This window comes from Candoia aspera, chromosome 5 (assembly GCF_035149785.1).
Source record: "Candoia aspera isolate rCanAsp1 chromosome 5, rCanAsp1.hap2, whole genome shotgun sequence".
NCBI classification, from domain to species: Eukaryota; Metazoa; Chordata; class Lepidosauria; order Squamata; family Boidae; genus Candoia; species Candoia aspera.
In genome coordinates, this window is record NC_086157.1 from 16,007,930 (window position 1) to 16,030,079 (window position 22,150).

The following is a 22,150-nucleotide window of genomic DNA, read 5'->3' on the forward strand; positions in this document are numbered from 1 at the left end:
TTACTTCCTTCTCCATTCTTAAAGACATGAGCTTGTCATATGTTTCACATGTTTATCTCCTCTCACGTGTGTGAGGAAGGTGCCTTCTTTCTTTGGCCATATGATTTGCAACCCCATCATCTGTGGTAGGTTAGATTAGAGGCACTTCACCTAAGGTTGAAAAGCATCTCCAGTTCGCTCTCATCCTGTAACGTCAGCAGTCTTGGAGGGGCCAGCTGAGCCAATGTTTTTCCTGGTCAGCGGCAGTATGGTTGAAAATTGCAGCAAAGTTAATATATTCATTTGCTGTGCTTTGAAACACTGAATACATGGCACTTGGGGCTGATCCCACTGCCTCACCCCACTTTCCAGCCCCTGGTATTTCACTGGCAAAGGTGGCTGGACAGCTGAGTTGCTGAGATTTTTCTTCCAGAAACCAGACAGTCATAGACAGCAGGAAGGCAGGGGGTGTATGTGGCAGGAGGTAGCAAAGCCCCAACTCTGGCAAGATTTAATGCCCTTCCAACATCTCTTCTTGAGCAGAAATTTCAGGGTATTCCATCTGAAAAAGACTTTTATGAAGGAGTTACTGAAACTTCAAGCCATGTTGCCCTTATGACAAGAATGCCCAGTTACAACTCCTCGTCTAGGCCACCCAGATTAATGTTATTTACGGATATTATTGTCCACCCAATGTGATTTTATGTTCCTGAATGCGGCTAAGTTTTGCTCTGTTGTTGTTGTTAGTTGCCGTCGAGTCGTTTACAACTCATGGTGACCCTATGTATAACAGAACGAAATGCTGTTTGGTCTTGCGCCTGACTGTTCCAAAGTTTGCATCCATTACTGTAACTATATCAATCCATTGCATTGAAGGTCTTCCTCTTTTCCGCTGGCCCTCGACTTTACCAAACATGATGTCCTTTTCAAGCGATCGGTCTTTCCTGACGATGTGCCCAAAGTATGAGAGTCTAAGCCTGGTTACCTTCACCTCTATGGAACATTCTGGTTGTACTTCTTCTAAAACTGATTTGTTTATTCTTCTGGTAGTCCATGGTATTTTCAATAATCTTCGCCAACACCACAATTCTAATGCATCAATTCTTCTATCTTCCTTTTTTAATGTCCAACTTTCATATGCATATGTGGCAATTGAGAAGACCATGGTTTGAGTCAGACACACCTTTGTTTTTAAACTGACATCTTTACTTCTGAAAATTTTAGATCGGTCTTTGATGGCAGATTTTCCCAACGCGATATGTCATTTGATTTCTTGATTACTACTTCCCTTGGCAATGATCGTTGATTGCTCTACTATTGCTAAAATATATTGTCTTTTGACCACATCAGTTTTATAATTACTTGGTTTTAATTATGAATTTATTTGCAGTCTCAGAATGTTTTTCTTTTTTCTTTTTGAATTGGTCAATGACCAGAATAAGTTTCATCATTCAAACTGATGAATTGGGGGGAAACAACAGATTAAACAGTCCCTGTTTCCTATCAGATTTTTAGGGGGAAGTAGAGTATTAGCAGTCCTTTCCACTTCTTTCTTGATTTCAGCATAAACCAGCTCCAAATGATAGGCCAGGCACATTTCTTTAATACTGTAGATCAGTATTTCTCAACCTTGGCAACTTTAAGATGTGTGGACTTCAATTCCCACAATTCCCCAGTCAGCCATGCTTGCTGGGGAATTCTGGGAGTTGAAGTCCACACATCTTACAGTTCCCAAGGTTGAGAAACACTGCTGTAGATTAATGAAGAGACATCACCCCATTAATGTCCAAACAGATTCCTATCTTCATGTTGAAATAGTGGACTGCAAATTAACTTCCTCCTTTCTTTCTTCTCTCCCAACCTTCCTTCCCCCTTTTTAAAATGTGTATCCTCCTTTGAGTAAGGGACGCGGTGGCACTGCAGGTTAAACCACTGAGCTGCTGAGCTTGCTGATCGGAAGGTCAGCTGTTTGAATCCGCGTGACGGGGTGAGCTCCTGTTGCTAGTCCCAGCTCCTGCCAACCTAGCAGTTCAAAAACACACATATGTGAGTCGATTAATAGGTACCGCTTCGGTGGGCAGGTAATGGAGTTCCGTTTAGTCATGACCATGGAAGTATCTACAGACAAACGCCGGCTCTTCAGCTTTGAAATGGAGATGAGCACCGCCCCGTAGAGTTGGACATGACTGGACTTAATGTCAAGGGAAACCTTTTCCCTTTACCTATCCTCCTTTGAGCCTTCTGCAATTCATTTGCGGCTTTGCTTGTTTTGACCTTTAAACAACTGAGGAAATCTTTCTGAGAACTACCTGAAATGGTGCCAAAGAGGGCTTGGGGATGTCTCATTAGTATGATGCCAAGTGGCAAGTTTTCAGAAGGGGCAATGCGATACATTGCATTAGGCTTTAAAGATTTCTGTCTTTTTTTCTTTTATTGAAAAATGGCAGCACGCTGCATCCTCCAGTAGTTCTGCTTTAATTTAATGTATTCCATGATTTGCAACACTTGGTTTCACCTCCTTACACTCTCCATCAAAAGATGCTGCTGCAGGCTGATGAACAAATTAGATTATGCATTCTAAGAGAGCTTGTTGTTAATTTAATTGAAACCTAATTGTGACTTCATTAACACCTTCTAATTCCCTGCCCCATTAATGCTTAAGGTTATTCAAGATATCAAGCAACTCCAAAAAACCCCAAATCAAAGCAAAGCATGTATTTGAAAGTTAATTCCATCTGGTTCTATCGAACTTGTATCTGTTTTAGATGACAGCTGTTCTGTTCTGGTGTGGCCCTCTGGAACAGCAATCATCCAGAGATCCAGATGACTCCTGTCCTGCTGATGTTCTGGAAGGTGTTATTCTCCCAGGCCCTGGGGCAGGGTGGTGGGGGAATCCCTGTAAGATTTTTGTCTTGTTTTGTATGTTTTTTTTTCCTGGACACATAGCATTTGTTTCTCCATTTTATGGTTTTGACTTTTTATTATGTAAAGCATTTGGAGCTGGGCATTCTTAATGTAATGAATGGAAGGAAGGATAGGTATTATTCAAGAGTGGCACCATCTTTTTGGTATCATCATCCCAAATCAGTTGGGATCTATAATACGTGGATAGTAGCCTGTTATTATCATTATCTCTAATAACGTAAAGCACTTTCCATGATGAGATATGATTGGGAAGATCCAGGGTCTAGAATATCTTCAGCCATGACAATTCACTGGTTAATTTTGATTCAGTTACATAGGATTGTTTTTTGTAGGGATAAAATGAAGGAGAATCTCCATGTAAGCTGGTTTGAGGTCCTGGAGAAAAGACTGGATATTAAATAAATAAATATCTATATCAGTCACTTTATGCTCACTGGGGCTCAGTCCCAGTTTGTGAGTCTGCACACTTTCCTCTGCAAACAGAGAAGAGTCCCATTGCTGGGTGACAGGCATGGAGAGAAATGCATTTGGAATCCAGTTCCAAATTCCTTTGCAACTCTATTAGGACCAAAGCTGTAAAGCATGCAAAGCCACTTCTTTTTATTCACATCATCCTACTGCAGAGTGACTCAGAAAGAAAGATATATAACAAAGGATCTTCTTAACTGCTGATGTTATAGTTAGCTTTTTGCAATGTTGTTTGCACTCAAGTCCTATGGCAGTGATGTATGATTCAGCCAATGGGTATCATGATGACTTCTTAAAGTGAAAAAGAAAAATCTCCTGCTCATTAGATGAACCATAAAAAGAAAAAAAAAGGTACTGATGTCCCCAAACAATTTCATACTCCCTGGATGAAACTCATAGCCAAGGCAAGGAGAACTCTGCAAGCCAGTCCATAACAAAACTGAATATCTTGCCCATGTGTATCTCTATTGGCCAACTATGGCTGGAAATGCTGGGGGATGAGGTTCTTCCAATGCCTGATCATCTGGGGGCGATTCCTGTCTGGCACACATGACCAACCTGTCACCGGACAAGTAGAGAAAGCATAGCCTGCTTGATCACTGATGAAAAAGAAGAACCTCTTCCCCTCTCAAAAGGCAACTGTAGAACAGCTTTCCCCAACTTGGAGCTGTGTAGATTGGTCGTATAGGCTGGGAATTAATTGAATTGAAGTCTCTCGCATCAGGATGCCACTAGGTTGGAGAAGGCTAAGCTAGAAGATCAATCACCTTTCTCAATGTGTTCCTTAGAATTCTTGAGCTTTTTCAAATACATTAGAAACCATTCTAGTTCTTTGAATTCTTTAACAAAAAGATAGCACCACATGGCAATGAGATAAAAAGATACATATGAGCAAAATGAATTGCAGACTGGTCTACATTTGTTTTCTGGAAGTGTGTATGTGAATAGTCACTGCATGGACAATGGACACCAAAGCCTCTGAAGAAATAAACCTGAGGATTTCCCAGATAAGTACAACATTAAATTTTCACTGAGAACCTTGTCCTCCTACTAATCTGCTAGAGATTTTAGACTTTATGTCTCCCTAAAGATTTATCTTGGAGACTGCCTTTTCCCAGTAGATTCTGCCTGTCCAGCGGAACATTTGAGAGTGTCTGCTGAGTGTCTCCACTTAACAGGAGCTACAGTGTGAGAGGACCCAATGGTGGGTGTTGTCTGTAGCAGCCCTCCTCCTCTGGAATAGCTTTCCCCGGAAGTGCATAAGCTCCCCCTACCCTTTCACAGCCTTCTGAAAGTTGGTTGAAAACATGGCTCTTCCAGAGGGGCTTTGGGGACTGATATCACATCTTAATTTTATAATTTTATAATTTTATAATTTTTAGTTTTCTATTTTAATCATAGTTAATTAATGAGGTGTAGCTTAACTCCTAGAGTCTGGCTGCTTTCGGACAGTTAGATAAATGTAGCAAATCTAAATGAATAAAATAAATCTGGATTTTTCTGAAAATTTATTTGCAGAATATTTTAGAATATTTGTTCTTATTTCATGTTTTCTATCTATGGATGCAATGCACACTGACATTTTTGCTTTATGGTCAAAACAGAGCCTTTAGGTTGGATTTGTCTAATCTTTGCCAACTGAATGTCCTGAGCATCAGATCCATAATGTCCAGCCAAACAGCTCCAAAGGTCTCACATACTTTAAGTCTATATTATGTGGTGCACCAAGAACAATTCTTCCCTTCCACCTTCTGGGAGGCAGAATGCAACATGGCAGCTTGTTTGTAGTCCTCGTTTAGTAACCACAAATGGGACTGGCAACTTGGTTGTTAAGCAAAGTAGTTGCTAAGTGAAACTGCAACTGTGCTTATGACCTTACTTCAGCTTTCCTTTGCTTTACAGACCTGTGAAAGTTGTAAATGTGAGGATTGGTCGCAAAGTTACTTATTTCATCACTGTCATAACTGCAAACAGTCACTAAATGAGGCAGTAGCTAAACAAGGATTACCTGTATAAATCAAGGATGGCAGCTTGGTGCTCGCTCTGTTTTCTTGATCAGCCTATTCTTGTTCCATGCCATGTCTATTGCAATAGTGCTATGGTTGCCAATTTCAGAAAGCTGTTGTGCTTCCAAAATGTGGAAACCGATAGGCTGGAAGCCCTGGTGGCACACAAAATGGAAGGCCAGAATCTTTCTGAACTGAGGTTGCCAGCCTCACTGACCCATACTTGAATATCCTCTTTATTAGATTACTTGATTAGATTACTGCAATGCACTCTACACTGAGTTCCCTCAAAACAGGCCAGAAGCTACAACTACTGGTAAATGTGGCTCTTAAGAGGAAGCAGAAAATAATGTAGCATGGTTATGAGCTAAGTCTAATCAGAGATCTTGACATTTATCTAAAATGCTTTAAATGGTATCCTTAAAAGCCTCCCCTGCATCTACAGTATTTAGGGCAGCTGTGGAGATCCTGCTCATGCTCCTGAGTGAGAGCCCACAGCTGTTCCTTCAAAAAACGATGGAAGCCTGCTGCATATCCAGGCATTTGTAGGATATGACTATTCTAGAACCAGACTGTCTTTGCTTGTTACTTTGCTTTTTGGTGTGTTTTACACATGAATGAAATTCAAATATTTTAAGTTTTGCATTGTTTTAAAGATTTGCTATTTTTGTAAATTGCTTTTAACTGATGCATTCATTGTGCTTCTATTTAAGAGTTTTTCAAAACTGGTTTGCTGGGAAACACTCTGGGCTATTCTGGGAGGAATGGTATGGGAAATAATAATAATAATAATAATAATAATAATAATAATAATAATGGGATGACTGACTAGAACGATAGCATTTTCAGCCATAAATAGGAAACCTACAGGCATTGCACTGTTGATTCTGGGTTTGCACTTAAGTAGGGCTGAATCCCAGAAGAAAGTCATCTATTGAAGCCAGAGACTTTTCATAACTGCTAAATGTTTCTCCTGATGGAACCTGTAGCCTGTGACTAGCAGAGGGCTGAAAACATGTAGTTAAAACTAATGTGAGAAGCCATTGGAGTTTTTGGAATTAAATCAGAATGATTATTTGGCTGAAAAGGTAAGAAAATACCTTAAACCTTAGAAATCCCACTCTGGAGCCCATACTCTTCCTGGTAAAAAAAGAAGAATCTAGTCAGATGGAAGTTATCCACCTGCACATTTTTGATTTAGGCCATAGGGGCTGGTTCTCACATTTTTTTCATGGTAGAAAGAGCATAAATATTTGTTTTAGGAACACTTGTTGCTGTTGTCTTCTTTAGAATGATAAGGCAGCAGAGATTTCAGTATGTGCTGCTATCTGATCACATCATGCTACTTATACAAGACTTCAAATCTGCTACACTGGCCAGAGCAAGCTTGTTTAGGGCACATTCACTGGAAAGCAATGTAGGTGTTGTTTGTTGTATCAGGCCATCAACAGGGGTTCTTGTATTTTGCACTGTGACACAGCAATATCTACATATTTCCAAGAGACAACAATTATAATAAGTAAGGTAAAGAAAAGCACATCAAATGAGGTATAGAATACTTGTGTTTAAGAAGCACCAGGTTTTTACATTTTTATTTCCTAATTCTGAAATTCAACACACTTGGTAGATTTAATAGCTCTTTCACATTCCAAGGCAATGTGACGTATGAGAAAAAGACAATTTAACCTCTAGGGGGTATTTGAGAGCCTTGTGCACATCTTACACAAGCAGTCATGGTACCTACTGTGAAGAAGTAAACAGAGAAATATGATGAGACAAATACATTCCTGATTGAACTCACATGGTAATTCACACGTACAATCAAAATGTATAAATGGAGACATGCTATCTGAGTTCCCTGTTACTTAACACCACCAGTCAGCATCAGCTCTGGCTGGGGAGATGGAGCCATGAAAATGCCTCTGGCGTTTTCATCAGAGCTGCCTTTGGGCTGACCCTACTCTTGATCAGAAACAAATATTCCGTTTGAGAAACTCAGGCTGCTGCTACCCACAAGTTAATCAGCTATGAGAAACCAGGCACACAATGGGATCACAAGTTTTTTTTCTTCAAATTTGGGCCAAATCATTTGTTAATGGAGAGACAAAAAAGCCATTTCAGTATAGCTGGACCTTAATTGAGAAGCATCAATGACAAGTGAGAGTTTTTCCTACACAGAATGGTACTCAGGGCACATAGAGTAACCATATAAACTGCATAGCCAGATACAGCACAGGATTGATCCAAACAGGAGCGCTTCTTGAATAATTCCAGGTGTTGGACTTAAAACAATGTTTTAAGCAGCTGCCTTTCAGACATGTTTAATATGCCTGCTGGGGATCAGAGTAGCTACATATTGAGAGAGAGCAGCTTGAGGAAGGCTAAAATATAATTTTAAAAAATTGGATAACATCAGAAAAACCAAAAGTATTGCAAGAAATGTGGAAACTTCTTTTTTTTTTCTTCAAATTTTGAGAAAAGTGAATGAGGTTAATTAATCAAAGGAGACACCTATTCTGCTCAGAACATGTCAGTAGAATCATCTGTACAAATGTGAATAGAGGCTGCTACAATAGACAGATTAGTGGGTGTCAGTCTTAAAAGTCTTTTCCACATGCTTGTGCTTATTTTCCTACTATTTATAGCATCTTTTAGATCAGTGTTTTTCGACCTCAGCAACTTTAAGATGTGTGAACTTCAACTCCCAGAATTCCCCAGCCAGCAGAATCCAAGGCAAGCATGTGACTGACATTTTCTCTCCTAACACAAGCTGGTTCGTCAATAACCAGGTCTTTGCAAGTGGCTGCCACTGTCTGCAATCAGAAACTGAGTGTGGCTGGCCCTGGTGAGAACTCAGATGGGAAGCCACCAGGGCCATAGGCTTGACAGGGAAATAAACAAAGACAACAAAGAACCCAAGAAGAGGACAGTGACAGACTACTTCTGTCTCTTTCCCTAGAAAACTTTGTGATATCCTGCAGTCCAGCTTGACTAATGGGCATAGCTTTTGAAGAGCTGAAGGGCCATGAATTGGACGGAGGTTTTTGGTTCTCCTGTATGGCAGGCTGTGCAGAAAGCAGATCTGGATCTACTGGTTATTCCCTAGGTGGTTTGCAAGAGTCTGATTTCTGACCCCCAAATGTTTTGAACAGGAGCAATTACATGACCCCTCACCTCCACTGTAAATTATACTGCCCAAAGGAAGAAGGCCTGGAGGAACCCGGAGTGGGATTTTGAGTGGAAGCGTCATGAGCCTGGTACAATTTTGAATTTTTAAAGAAATTCCTTGTTCAGTCTTCTTGAAATCAAAGTGGATCTCTTTTGAATCGGGTTTTGGCTTATGGATCTCATGAACAAGCCTGAAGTATGCCCATCAGGATCACATAAGAGTAGATTACAATTTCAGATCAGATCATGTTATCCAGATGTATCCTGCAGGTATTTTAATTCTGTATGCAGTTAAATTGACCTTGGAGGAAAGCACACAAGAGTACAATGATCATTACCAAATCAAGCTGTTCTGCATATTTCCATATCTGCATTTCAAAGATTTGCACAAATGCATGCGTTTGGAAGGAGTTAGCACTGCAAAGGGCATCTGTAGGCAGCCTGTCAAAAAATCAAGACAGTGATTGCAACTGTGTGATCAAAGTCCCTTTTTTACATGCAGTGTGTATGTGATATCACAAAACATGGGGCTTGACTTTTTGGACATTTTCCCTGTCCATGTGGAACTTATGCAAGCCCTCAGATTGGAAGCAACCTCCAGAGGTCCTCCAAAATTATTCCACATTGACACCTTAACAGGTTCAAAGGTGGAAATTACCAAATACATGGGGAATAGAGGTAGTTCCAGTTTAGTGAGCACACTTGGAACTGGCAACTTGGTCAATAATTGAAGTGGTCACTAAATAAAACCACAACTGTGCTTATGATCTTATTCAGCTTTCCTTTGTTTTACAGACCTGCAAAGGTCGTAAATGTGAGGATTGGTTGCAAAGTTACTTTTTCCTCACTGTCGTAACTGCAGTTGCTGTACAAGGCAGTTGCTAAGCGAGGACTACCTGTATATGAGTTATATTTAATTAACTTATTTTAATGAAAACCCAGACTAAAAATATGTATTTTTTTTTTGCTTGGCTCTGTACATATCTACTGTTTAGAGTATGTCCTCCCATGACAGCACACCATTCAAACCAAACGTGGATCTTAGCCTGACAAAAAAGACTGTGTATTCCTGCTATAAAGAAATGGGGCAGAAAGTCTCGTGTTTGCACTTGTCAATTACTGTATGAAAGGATGGCATTTACCCAAGCAACACATACACACAAAAAGCTGGTTGACAAAACATTTCCCCCTACAAAGATGTGTCAACCCTGAGCTTGTAATTAAGAAGTTAAAATCTGTGATTTTTATATATATATATATTTATATTCATATATATAAAAATAGATGGCCGTACTAAGACTAAAAAAGTGAAAGAAATTCTGCGTGTCAATACTATATATATATTATATATGTATATAGAGATATTTGTGTGAGTGCGTGCACATGTAAGAGTGTCAACAGTTTAGCAACAGAATTCCCTTCTGATAAAATAAACAATATGAAGAAAGTGGTTTCTGTGAAAAGCTAAGATATTGATCCAATTACTATTATTGGGTTCTTTCAAATTGGGCATTTGGGTATGTCAGACCTTGTAGTTTCAGAAAATTCTGCTTGAGGTCAAAAGTGAAAGTAGAAAAGAGATTACTGTATATCATAAGAGGGGTGTGGGGGTGTTCTGTCCAATGTTTTAAATTAAATTCAAGAACTGTTAAAAGGTTGCTGCAGATTGGTGATGATAGGGACGGGGGGTCCGCAGAGGTTTATTAAAAACGCCAAGATAGGGATGTGACCATGTGATTGAAGCCCCACCATTTTAATGTGCAATGCATGAACATGGGATGCACTTAAAAAGAGGTGGGGCGTTGATTACATGATCATGGCTGCTGTCCTGGTGTTTTTGACACTCTCCTGCAGATGCCCCCCAAGGGCACTCCTGTGTTGGTGTCATAGCATGGTTCAAACCAACTGCAACAAGGCCTTAGAAGGCAAACTCAAAAGGGGGAGAGCAAAGGGAAGGTGCTGCTTTTGTTATCAGAAAGTTTCCTATTTTTGCTTCAAACCTATCAGCCAATTCTTCCATTTATAGTTAACAATAAGCATAGTTATATTTCTGTTACAAAAAAAATCAAACTTCAAGATATAGTGTTCTCTCAATGGTAAATATCATTTTGGTGATTTGAAGTGCAATACAGAAGTGTCCTAGATAAGAAGGCTTGGCTTTTCCGTGTGTGCATATGTGTGTGTTTATTATTCGGCCTTGGAATAGCTTTATTTTCAACATTTTACTTCTTCCCATTCTCCTTTTCCTTCTAATGAAAAAAAGAAAAGTAAAAGCCCATGTTGGGTCCCCTAATCCCCCCCCTTTTCTTTCTGAAGCATAAAAGCAAATAATATTCTGAAAAGTCTCCTATAATAAAAGTGTGAGAGAAGAGATTGCTGAGGAGCAGACACTGCCTTCCCAGGATGAAGAGGGAAGCAGGAAGCAGTTCTCCTGGGCCCCTGGCCCTCTCCGGGAAAGCCCCAAGGTGGGCAGGGTGCAGGGCTGCCTCGTTCCAATAGAAAACTATAAGGGTTGGTGGTGTGGTCCATTGTCCGAGGGCAACAGAAAAGGAGCAGACTGGCTGCTCTGTTCATTTTCAATAGCTAAAAGACAGTCAGGGCTGACTGGAGCCAGGATTATCTGCAGTGTCTTTGCAGGAGAAGGACCAAAACGATGACGAGCCCCGTGAGGACAGAGGAGCTGGCCCGGCTGGCTGAAGAGTCCACTTCCCTCCTGTCTGAGTCAACGAGAGGAGCTTCTGTGGTGATGAATTCAAACTCTGTGGGACAAACGTCATCCGTACAGCCGCTTCCACTACCTGAGCCGCTGGTCTCCTCGCCTGTAGGGAGCACAGAGAGGAAGGGAGAGATCAGGGAAGAGGCCTTAGGGAACAGCTCTCGCTACTCAGTTTGGTTTCAAACAGGGCTGTACATGGCCCCAAACGTGGAGAATGAAACTGCTCCAGATGACGTTCATTGTCCAAGAGCTCCTGCCTGGCAGGTCTGGCTGCCCCGCTTGGAGGACCATCAGCTTCCCAGGATCTCACAGCAGGTCCTGCATTGGCAAGAGGACAATGGGGCTATGCATGGAACAGAGATCTGCTGGGGTTACAGTGGCTCCCACAAGGGTAATCTGAAAAGGCCACAAATTGAAGCAAACACGAGGAATTGATTATTTAATTTGAATTTTTTAAAAACATATAGCTGCTCTTTAAGAGTTCACCCTCCCTATCAGGGACCTCTACAGGTGGTGGTGGTGGTAGGAGTCAAACAAGTCAAGATGGCAGCCATTGACTATGTGCTCAAAGACCTTCCCCAAAGGATCATGTAGTTTCAGCGGCCCTCTTGATTTTTTTGACCCCCCACAGGATGCCCCCCACTCCCTCAGTCATTTATTTTAAAAAAATAATCTCTATTAGCATTAATTCAGCATATTCTTTGAAAGGCCTGTGGGGGAAAGCTTTTTAAAAGTGCCAAAAACAAAGATGAAGGTGCCAGGAGAGGTGGGGGGAGGCTTAGATTTCCCCTTCCTGGCATACAGTGGCCTCGGTCCAAATCAGGGCACTGTTTGCTTAGAATTAAGTAAATAAAATCAGAACCTGGAACAGGATGACATAAAAATCCCCTCTTTGGGGGGAGATGGGTGGTAATAGAAATTTGAATAATAAATAAATAAATAAACAAACAAACAAACAAATAAATAAATAATGCATCTTGTCTCTTGACTTCAGTTTATTGTATTTTTAACGTTATTCTAATGTTCTATCTTTGTGCTGATATGTCTGCCTTATGTTGGTCAAAGATAGTAATAACATTTTGAGTGATGGATTTCAGTGGGAAAACTAAATATGTCAATAAAGGTCCTCCACTGAGATGAATGATTAAAATACCTCGCTGAGTTTGGGCCCAAAGAAAAGTCAGAAATGAAATAGCAAACAAAAACTTTGTTAGCAAATTGCAATCTGGATGTTTCCACAAATGTAGTGAGTGGTATAGGGATGTTTTTACTGTGTACTCTTAGCCAGGTTTACTGAAAAATAACTTCTTTTTTTTCCAAGGGGACTTATATATCTACTAATATTTTATTTAAAAGAAAAAGTTATTTGGTCTTTGCACATATCATTTGCTCAAGGAGGGTTATATATTAAAAAATGCAATACAATAATGCCAGAACAATAAATAAAATATCTAAGTATCAGTAACAATGACCCAGCATTCCTCCTAGATAATAATAAAATAAGGAAAATGTGAACACCTCAGGAGGAACTGCTCTGCCAGGGTGAAGCTGACTGTGCAAGGATTTATTGATCTGGGCATAGCACATTCTCTTTTTCCCAACAAAACACCTTAGAGCAGCTAGTTTCTGAAGTAAAAATTGTAGAAAAATAAAAATGCCATGTGTGCACATATCAGTAAAGAAAGGGCATGGTTGCCATTTTTTTGGAAAAAAAAATCCATATAATAGTATATACTTATTTATAAGTCACATCTTTATCTACATTATTTCCTAAATAGAACAAAGATAAACCAACTTTAGTTTTTTTTTCTGATATTGCTGAGTTTAACCATCCCTAACATGTTTCAAATGTAGTTAACCATTCTTTATTTGGTGGTAAGAAAGCACTTCTCTTTTTACCCATTAATTTTAAATAAATGTTTACAAATTCCATTTTAAACCTTTTTTGGGAATTAATAGAACAGTCTACACTTCATAAAACTATTAAAGGATCTTAAAGTTGTGTGTGTCTGTGTGTATACACATACACACAAACACACAAACACTATACACACACTACTTTAAGATCCTTTAATAGTGTGTGTATAAAGATCTTTTAACTGTGTGTGTGTGTATAAAATGAAAAAGTAGTAACAGCACAGTTCCAAAAATATACTGTATACATACACACAAACATTGCTGAAAAATTAGTGATGTGTTTCCTCTTCATTCAGAACTGGGAAACAAATTCAATAGTATTGTAAGCCCTGAAGTGGGCTTAATACAGTTAAAAAACAGGAGCATTGTACCCCAACTAGAACAACATGGAAAAACCTGGTTCCAACCTCATTTATGATGTGGCCTTACTGACTCTGCATGAGTGCCCACCCACAGTGGTGCCTAGCTACCAAAAGCAATTACAGCAACTGATTCAGGAAAAAGCCATTTACTTCAGTGCAGATCACTGCTAGTATTAGAAGTCAGAAAGCAATGTTGCAGCAGAGGAGATTGCCTGGCTGATCAACATAATGTCTTACTTGTGTCCTGAAAGTTCACATCATTTCCATTGTATGCATTTTTTAGTTTGTTGGTCATTACTCTTAGGGCCATGATTTGTTGCCTTATGTAGGTATCAGGCCTGGTGATGTCCACATCAACCTCAGGATTGTTTATCTGATTGGTGAGCCCATCATTCATAATCTCAGGTAGATACCTGTGCATCAGAATGGAGAATTAAGACACATCATTGTTATGATTATACTTTCATGGTATTAGTCACTGACACAAGGACATTCATGCACATGCATTCATCTTTTGTGATAAACACGTTTATAGGATCATTCACTCATTCTATGATGTCTTATATTTGAGGGGAGTGGTGCCTTCCTAGAATGGATGCAAACAGGTGGTTCCCTTTTCCAGAAAAGTCAATGTGTAACCATGGCTCAAAATTTGAAAATTCCTAAAAAAACCAACAGGAGCTATCCACTGTGTGTCCTCTTTGTGTACAACATTTTCAAATGGAGAAATGTATTGTGATATGACCTGATCTTTTGTGGGAGACACATAGGAAAGAATATTTTCATGTAATATCTGTCTATGTTTTAAAGAAATGATTTACTATTATTTATACTGTGGTATAATGTAAATTGAATTAATATTGTTAACTTTGCGTAAGAGAAACAAATAATTCCATACTAAAAAGCTGTTGGAAATGGGCACAACTTACTTATTTCTGTGCTCTTCTTTATGTCCTTCTATTGGAATACCAGGAATTAAAAGCTCTAGCTTTTATTCAGACTAGGTTAATTAAACTTTGGTCCCATTGAAATAAATGAGCCTTGAGTCTTTATTTAAGGGCTATTGATTTCAGTGAGAATTAAGTAAACAAATTAGGAAAATAATTCTCTAGTCAATGGAACAACATCCCAAGGGCCTTAAGAGAGATCTGACCTTGGAGGACAAATCAGAAGAAAGGAACATCCTCTTCTTTCCATGTCCATTTCCATGGCCAGCAGTTCCTAATCTTGGTAGGCTCCAGAAAATCCAAAAGAAGCATGACATTGGTTTAGCAGAGTAAATGAACTCTCTCTTCCAATGGAAAGATTTCTTTTTAAAACACAGCCATCAACAAATAGACTAGGAAGGACGCTGAATGTCTCTCTCCCACATTTCCCCTCTGCTCAGACAACCCTGGCTGGACACTGACTGTGCTGGAGATTCTGACAGTGAATCCTCTTGAATTTGGGGATTGGATTCCCCTGCCCATTTGAAAGTAAAAAAAAAAAAAGGAATGAAAAAAGGCATATAGGCTTACTAACTAGATCCAGAAGAAATAAATTAACAAGAGGATATTAACTAGGAAATAGTTTCTAACATCATTTTTGATGAACTCTCAGCAATTCTGTGAAAGACTGGACTTCCTTTATGGATATGCTGCTCCACAGGTGTGTTGGGCTTGCTGAGTGTTCTTAGGGTGCAGGATGCATGCAGACTGTTAGAAAGCTAACAAGCCTAGCAAGAGCATTTGATTGGTGCACCTCAAAATGTGTTCCAGAATGCACTGAGGCTCAGTGATGGGCCTGAAGAAATTCCTGAAGGACAGATTGGTACATGTGGTTAGTCTTGGAGTCAGAAATTTAGAAATGATGAATAACTGAGTAGCAGTTTTAGAATCCAAGACCAATACTTTCTGGTCCTGCTCACAAATTGATGACGTTTTTATAGCAAAAGGAAAAAATGGCTGTGGTGATCCAAAAATCCATATTTCTAACTATGTTCTTCAAAAATGCATATAAGTTTACAGAAAAAAAAAGCATTCAAAAGCTTCTTCTTTTGTTATCTCCTTTAACAACCCTCTCTCTGCTGTCTGAACTGGGGTAAAGTATCTAATTTGGCAAGCCTTCTCAACATAGGTCTAACCTTTCCATTTTACTCTTCATTCACACACACACACACACACACAAATTTAACCCAACATTTTTTTTAAAAAAAGATGTAAGTTATGCAGGTTGTTTCTTACACATCATATATTAATAATGTTATAAATTTATTATGGCCTGCGGCATGGGTTTTGAAATTGATACTTTGCAGAACTGCAAGAATCTGGAATTTCTGGCATTTGTATGTATTTTTTTTTCAAAGTATTCCAATTACAGTGGAGAGAGACACTTTTCATTAGTTCTGGGAAAGGCATGCCAGTATTCCTTGTGTTCATTTGATAGAGAGTTACACAACAGAGCAAAGTCTTCTACAGCCTGCAGAGTTGCATGGCAGTTTCGCCTGCAAATATTGTTTTTATGTTTTCTCCCACTTACTTAGCTTTGGTATGTCCATTCCAACAGTCCTCTTCATTGGACATGCCAGCAGTCACTGTTTCTTCCTTGCAGATGGTGTAGGGTAATGTAGACCAGAACTTTTTGGAAAGCTTTAGTTTTTCTTTAATGTCAATTACCTAATCACAAGACAAAGGGAGGGTATTTGGTTAAAAAAAACCAGTAGAGCATGTTTTTGAAAAATGTTCGTGATGGTGGTGACAAAGAAAGAACTCAATAAATATGGTATTTCTACTAGGATCAGTTACACTGTCAACATCAAGCTACAGGGTGGAGGCCTGTGGCCCTGCAGACTAGGGTCCCTGAATGATGTGGCCCAGTGGCCCAGCTGCAACAAGCCATGATATGGTAGCCTGGCTGGACCCCAGCTAATGGAGCCTACGGTGGCAATCATATGCTTTGAAATGTGGGTATCTTAGCAAGCTGATCCAAACAGATGTTGCTTTTGGGGACATGTGGCTGCTGAGGAACTGGGAGCAGTGAGAACCTGTGCCTTCTTGGTTGACTGGTGAAACTATGGCCTTCATAGCATGTGGAAGACTAGGTCACCAGTGCGGGAATGAGAAAGAGGAAGATGTTTTATTGTTAAATTTGTTTTAAAAAGCAGAACAGCAAGAGGGGAGGGCTAGATGGAGCAATGCAACAGCAGCAGCAGCAATGGAAGGAGAGGTGGTGAGGTTGTAGGAAGGGCATGCAGGACCTTGGAAGACCTACAGCTTGGGGCGCTGTCAAAGGTAGTGTGCTCCCAGACGGAATCGCACTCTAGCCTGCAAGTCTCTACCCACTTACCTTGGAAAGGAGCCCTACTAAACATGTTGGAATGAACATCTGAGAAGATGCATATGAGATTGCACGATTATAGGCGAAGTCATTGTAAGGGGATTCGTGATATTACAGTAGGCCAGTACGTGGGTGGGGAAAAGCATTAACACTTCACCTGGTCAGGGAGGTTTACATTAAAATGAAAATGAGATGCAAGCAGCAACAGCCACTGTGGTGGGTGGGGGGGTTACCTTGAGGAATCAGTCCCCTTTCCCCACCCCACATCTGAGGAAGCAGAGACAAAATTCATATAATTGAATGGGGATAACATTGGTATGAAGGGAGCACCACATGCACAACTCAGTGTTCTCTGATTTCAGATGTAACAGCAAGAAAATAAGTATGTGTTTCATATATGCCACTACTTATGATGGTTTCAATTAGGGATAGGGAAGCTTTCAAATGAATTTGTAAAATTTTATTCTTTAAAACCAAACTTGCATTTATCAATACTGTGATTTTGCTATCACAATATTTTTTGCATGTATCTACTCCTTTTGTCTTCAGACTGGGGCAAATAGGGTTTCATTTAAATAAATAAATAAGTAAATAAACAAATAAATATTAGGATGCCTGGTCCTCTTATAGCTCAAACTTGTGGATCATCACATTGTCTGACATAGATATATTGGAAGTAACTGACATATGGTGCATATTTTTAAAAACAAAATCTGTTGTTCCACGTATATACATTAAGTTGGAACTATTACCATTTCATATGACTGCCATCCAGCTGGGCCTAATTAGTACACAACAGCAGTGTTTCTCAACCTTAACAACTTTAGGATATGTGGACTTCAACTCCCAGAATTCCCCAACCAGCATGTCTGGCTGGGGAATTCTGGGAGTTGAAGTCCACACATCTTAAAGTTGCCAAGGTTGAGAAACACTGCACAAGAGGCTACACTGGTGTAATTGTTCCATACTTCCACAAGTGTTTTTAGGAGATGGGTGCGTCTCTCTGTACAGTATGTGGAACAGCAGTATCTTTCCCCTTTCTTCAACTTGGCATGACCTGTGTTCTTTAAGAAGACCCCAAAGTGGAACATTAACTCTCTACATCTTCAATAGTTGAACATCCCAACCTTTGCTTACTGGATTGTTCATGCAAAAGATGAACATGCAGCAACTCCTGAGTAGTGACAGCTATGACTTCACTAAAGCATTGTCATCTCTACCAGACAGCAGTTTTGCTATCTCTTATTCTTCCCAGAAATGGATTTAAGTTACCATAGTGAAGTCACACCCACACCCACACCTCCCACACCCACTCCAATAGCTCTAGAATCAGGCCATTAGAAGGGCCTCAGAATCTTTTTAATCATATTATTGCTTGCTGGTTCTCATCTATCTTTTCAGTTGTGAGACAGAAGCAGACACAAGCAGAAATCATGGAAAAGTTTAAGGTCCAATAAAGACAGCCCTATTAAATATATTTATTGGGTTTTAATGAAAAGTTTTTGTCTCAGTGGTATATATGCAGCAATTTTGAAGATGGCTTACTTATTACTACTGATCTTTTTGTGATATGTAGAGCTTCAAAATTAGGTATTTCTGGAACTGCTGGATAATGGTCTGTACATAAGGCCCATCATGAAGATAGAAAGTGAGACAACAGAACTATAGAAAATTCTTGATGTATAACAGAAACATCTGGGAAGAATTGGATCTAAAATCCTAACTGTATCTACAATAAGTAATTATAATAACACAGAATATTTCCAGTAGAAAAACATGTTATTGTACTTTTCCATTCTGCTATTCCAAGTCACATGTGTTTGTGTTTGTGTTTGTGTGTCTGTGTGTGTGAGATATTTAAAGAATAGTCACTGTTCCCCTCCTGTATGGCAAGAACACCTGGAACTTTCTTGTCCTCTAGGTGGCACTCTTGACTAATGCTTTCTTTTCCCACTACTTGGGACACATATCCCAACTCCATACAAAATATGTCCTAAATAAGTAGATTATTCTATTGAATATAAAACTGACAGGCCTGATATTTTAAAACCTGAAACTGACAGGCTGCTATTTTAATGAGGTCTGCCAGAGCCAAGGTTAACCAAAACCTTCGTTCATTACAAAATGTTAAGACCTCAATTCGCAGCAAGAGAAGGAAGAACATTATGCCTAGTGATATCTTGACAGGGTTCTCAAAACTGCATCATGAATGTGTTTTGCAAACTCATGCCTTTTGATTTTTCTAAAGTATGACTTTAAACAAATTTCATTCCATTCCTTTTTAAAAAAAATACTAACAGGATGGGTAATTCTTTCTAAAAACCAATTAGTATTGTATTGTCGCTGTTACAATAACATTACACAAACCTTTATTCTAAATGAGCTTTTCTTTTGTTATTTAAAAAAAACTGAAAAGAAATATAAATAACAAAATAGGTATTTAATATTGATAGTTATCTCATACTTTACTTAATAGCTCTGATGTGAAAGCAATTAGCTTACTAACATTAATTGGGGTATCAACATGGTAAGAGCCATGTCGGGCCAGATTAAAGACTTACTGAGTCAATTTTTCTGTTCCTACATCAGCCAACCAAATACCTCTGAGAAAGGTCTGATAAGCAGGGTATCAATGCAGAAACACTCTTCTGCTAGGAGTCCTTGTTTATGCCGAACCCCTCTTGTGTATGCATGTGTACATGCATACACACACCTCTACATTTAAAAAAAAACAGAGTTTCCAATAACTTCAGTTTAGAGAAACAAAGCTCCTAGCTATGCTTAGAACTCCTGCAGTTCTCACTGCAACTAGTGTGCAGACTGCATGGAAAGGTTATACTTCTACAAGATAGATACCCTTGGATAGACCTGAAATTAATGTGTTTTCTTTTGATGCTGCTCATTTGGCATCTACATTTTAAAAATATTTTAAGATTAAAAAAAAAAATTGTAAGCTGAGTGGGAGTTCCTTTGGGACTGAAGAAATGATATGACAGTATAGGTGTTCCTTGATTAATGACCGTTCAATCAGCAACTGTTTGAACTTGCAATGGCACTGAATGCGTGGTGCTTATGATGGGTCCTTGGAGTTCCGGCTGTCACAGCATCCCCGCAGTCACGTGGCCACCATTGGCAACCTTCTTTGCCAGCTTCTGACAAGCAAAGTCAATGGGGAAGCCAGGAGGAGGTTGCAAGTGGCGGCCTCGTGACGTCCTTGTTTAATGATGCATGGCAATTTGCTTAACAAAAGCAACCAGGAGTGCCGGAATTGCTGTCCCTAAGCAGTGTGGTCATGTGACGTCATGCTTTAAGACCACATTGCTTAGCAACAGCAATTCTGGTCCCAATTGCTGTTGTTAACTGAGGATTACCTGTAAATAAACAAACAAAACAGAATTGCATATGCTTAGTAGTGCAACGAACATGTTAACTCTCTGTGCAATTTCTATACGAACACAGGAAATTTTATGCTATAGAAAATTCTGTTCGGTGCTATGAAAGATTAAGAAAGGGCTCAGAAAGAAAAGAGACGATACGTTATGGAGATCGCAGGCGAGGAAGTAGGGGGCACCTTCCAGGGGGAAAAACGCACTCACAGTGTAGAAGACCTTGGGTGCCCGGCCAAGAAGGTCAGGCAGGACCCGTCTTAGAGTTTCTGGAGTTTTTCCCTCGGAACCTGCTAGTTTTGCTCAGTTTGGCAAGATTCTGTTTGCATGGTAGAAACAATAAAGACTAGAGCTTCATTCCTGGCTCAGTGTAGTTTCTTCGCCTTATTCCTGACATTATAGCATCATAATGCTGTCAGTGGCGATAATCATACTTCTCAGACAGATTGTTTGTTTGCAGCCAAAATAACACTGAGAGACACAGCACCTTACATGATCAAATATATTATGGCATGTATGGTTACAGGGACTAAAGACTATTTCATCATATCTGTAGAGTGTTACCTTAACTTGGCAGGTATTTTATCCATATTGGCGTACAGAAAATATATGTAAACAGTAAAGTCAAAGAGAAATAAAATCTAAAAGAACCCCAATTTCAGTAAAGAGTTTCACATTACAATGCTTAAGTGATAATTACAATAACATTTGACTGTTTGAATAAATCAATCAATACTTAATTACAAAAAAGTGCTGATGATAACACATCTTTAGAGGGACAATCTAAGATAAATCTCTAGAGGGACAATGATTTCATTATCTTTATTTAGGCCCTAAATCATACTTGTCCCAATTGGTTCCTTCCTAATTAACATTTCCAGAAAGGTCAGCAAGTGCTATGCTGGCTCCTGAATGTAGGGAATAGAAATGTACATGTGAAACTGGGCTCCAGATTTTGGAAGTATAATTAGATGATGCAACAGAAGTTATATGTAAATTGTATTTCAGCTGTTTCAGGCTAGGATCTAATCACTCTTCTTCATGTATTATAGATAAGGAAAATATGTTCTATGTGGTGGTAACTAAAGGTCGGTACAGTAGGTATATCATATCTGGGGTGCAAGAGAGTTAGAACTGTGTCTTTGCTGCCATCTAGTGGTCATTTCAATTTCTGCAGCCCATAGATGCCTAGCTAAGGGGTGCAGGCCTTACTTGATTGGGACTTTTTAGTTTAGAATATTGGCTATCAGATTGACTGATAGTGTAAATAAAGGCTACTTTGGGCAAAATGCCTACATGAAAGAATATATACAATTATATAAAGAGCAAAATCTCTCTTGCTCTCTCCTGGGCAGGAGATTCAGATAGAAAAAAGGGATTAAAGGAATTTTTTTGCTGCAATGTGTGCTTACCTATTTAGACAATGGAATTAGGCTAATTCATGGGAGAATTAGGCAGTCAGGGGCTACTTGTTACAATGGCTCTATGCTCTCTCTGACCTCCAAGGTTGCATGCCTCTGAATGTCACTTACAACTTGCTGGGAAACAAGAGTACGGCAGAATTGTTGCTTGAAGACTTCCTGAAAGCCTCTGATTGGCCCTTGTAAGAAAAGAGATCCTTAGCTAGACAGAGCCTTGTGCTGAAGCATTAGGACTTTTATCATGATCTTACGGCTTCACACATCCCAAAACACTTATATGAGTGAATTTCTATATTGGGCAGACATTTTTCTTTCCTACTGAAACAGAAGTTTTGTCTATTGCTTCCTGTAAAGCAGGGACTCGGACAGTCTCACATACATGGCTTGTTTAGAAAACCGTTAGGCTTATTTGTGCTAATTGTAGTTTTCATTTAATTATTGTTTTTATGTTGTTTTTGATAATATTTTACATTTTATGATATAAACT

General features: G+C 39.4%; 1 protein-coding gene across 1 annotated transcript in view; it reads right to left on the bottom strand.

Moving 5' to 3' along the window:
* Positions 1–10,353: 10,353 nt before the first annotated feature.
* Positions 10,354–22,150, bottom strand: part of GPC6 (glypican 6) — an 886,853-nt gene continuing 875,056 nt past the window's right edge. Inside the window, exons 7-9 of the mRNA XM_063304653.1 lie at positions 16,059–16,195; positions 13,779–13,954; positions 10,354–11,365 (exon numbers count right to left, since the gene is read on the bottom strand). Coding sequence (XP_063160723.1) covers positions 11,163–11,365; positions 13,779–13,954; positions 16,059–16,195 — 516 coding nt within the window. The 3' untranslated portion in view covers positions 10,354–11,162. The remainder of the gene's footprint in view (positions 11,366–13,778; positions 13,955–16,058; positions 16,196–22,150) is intronic.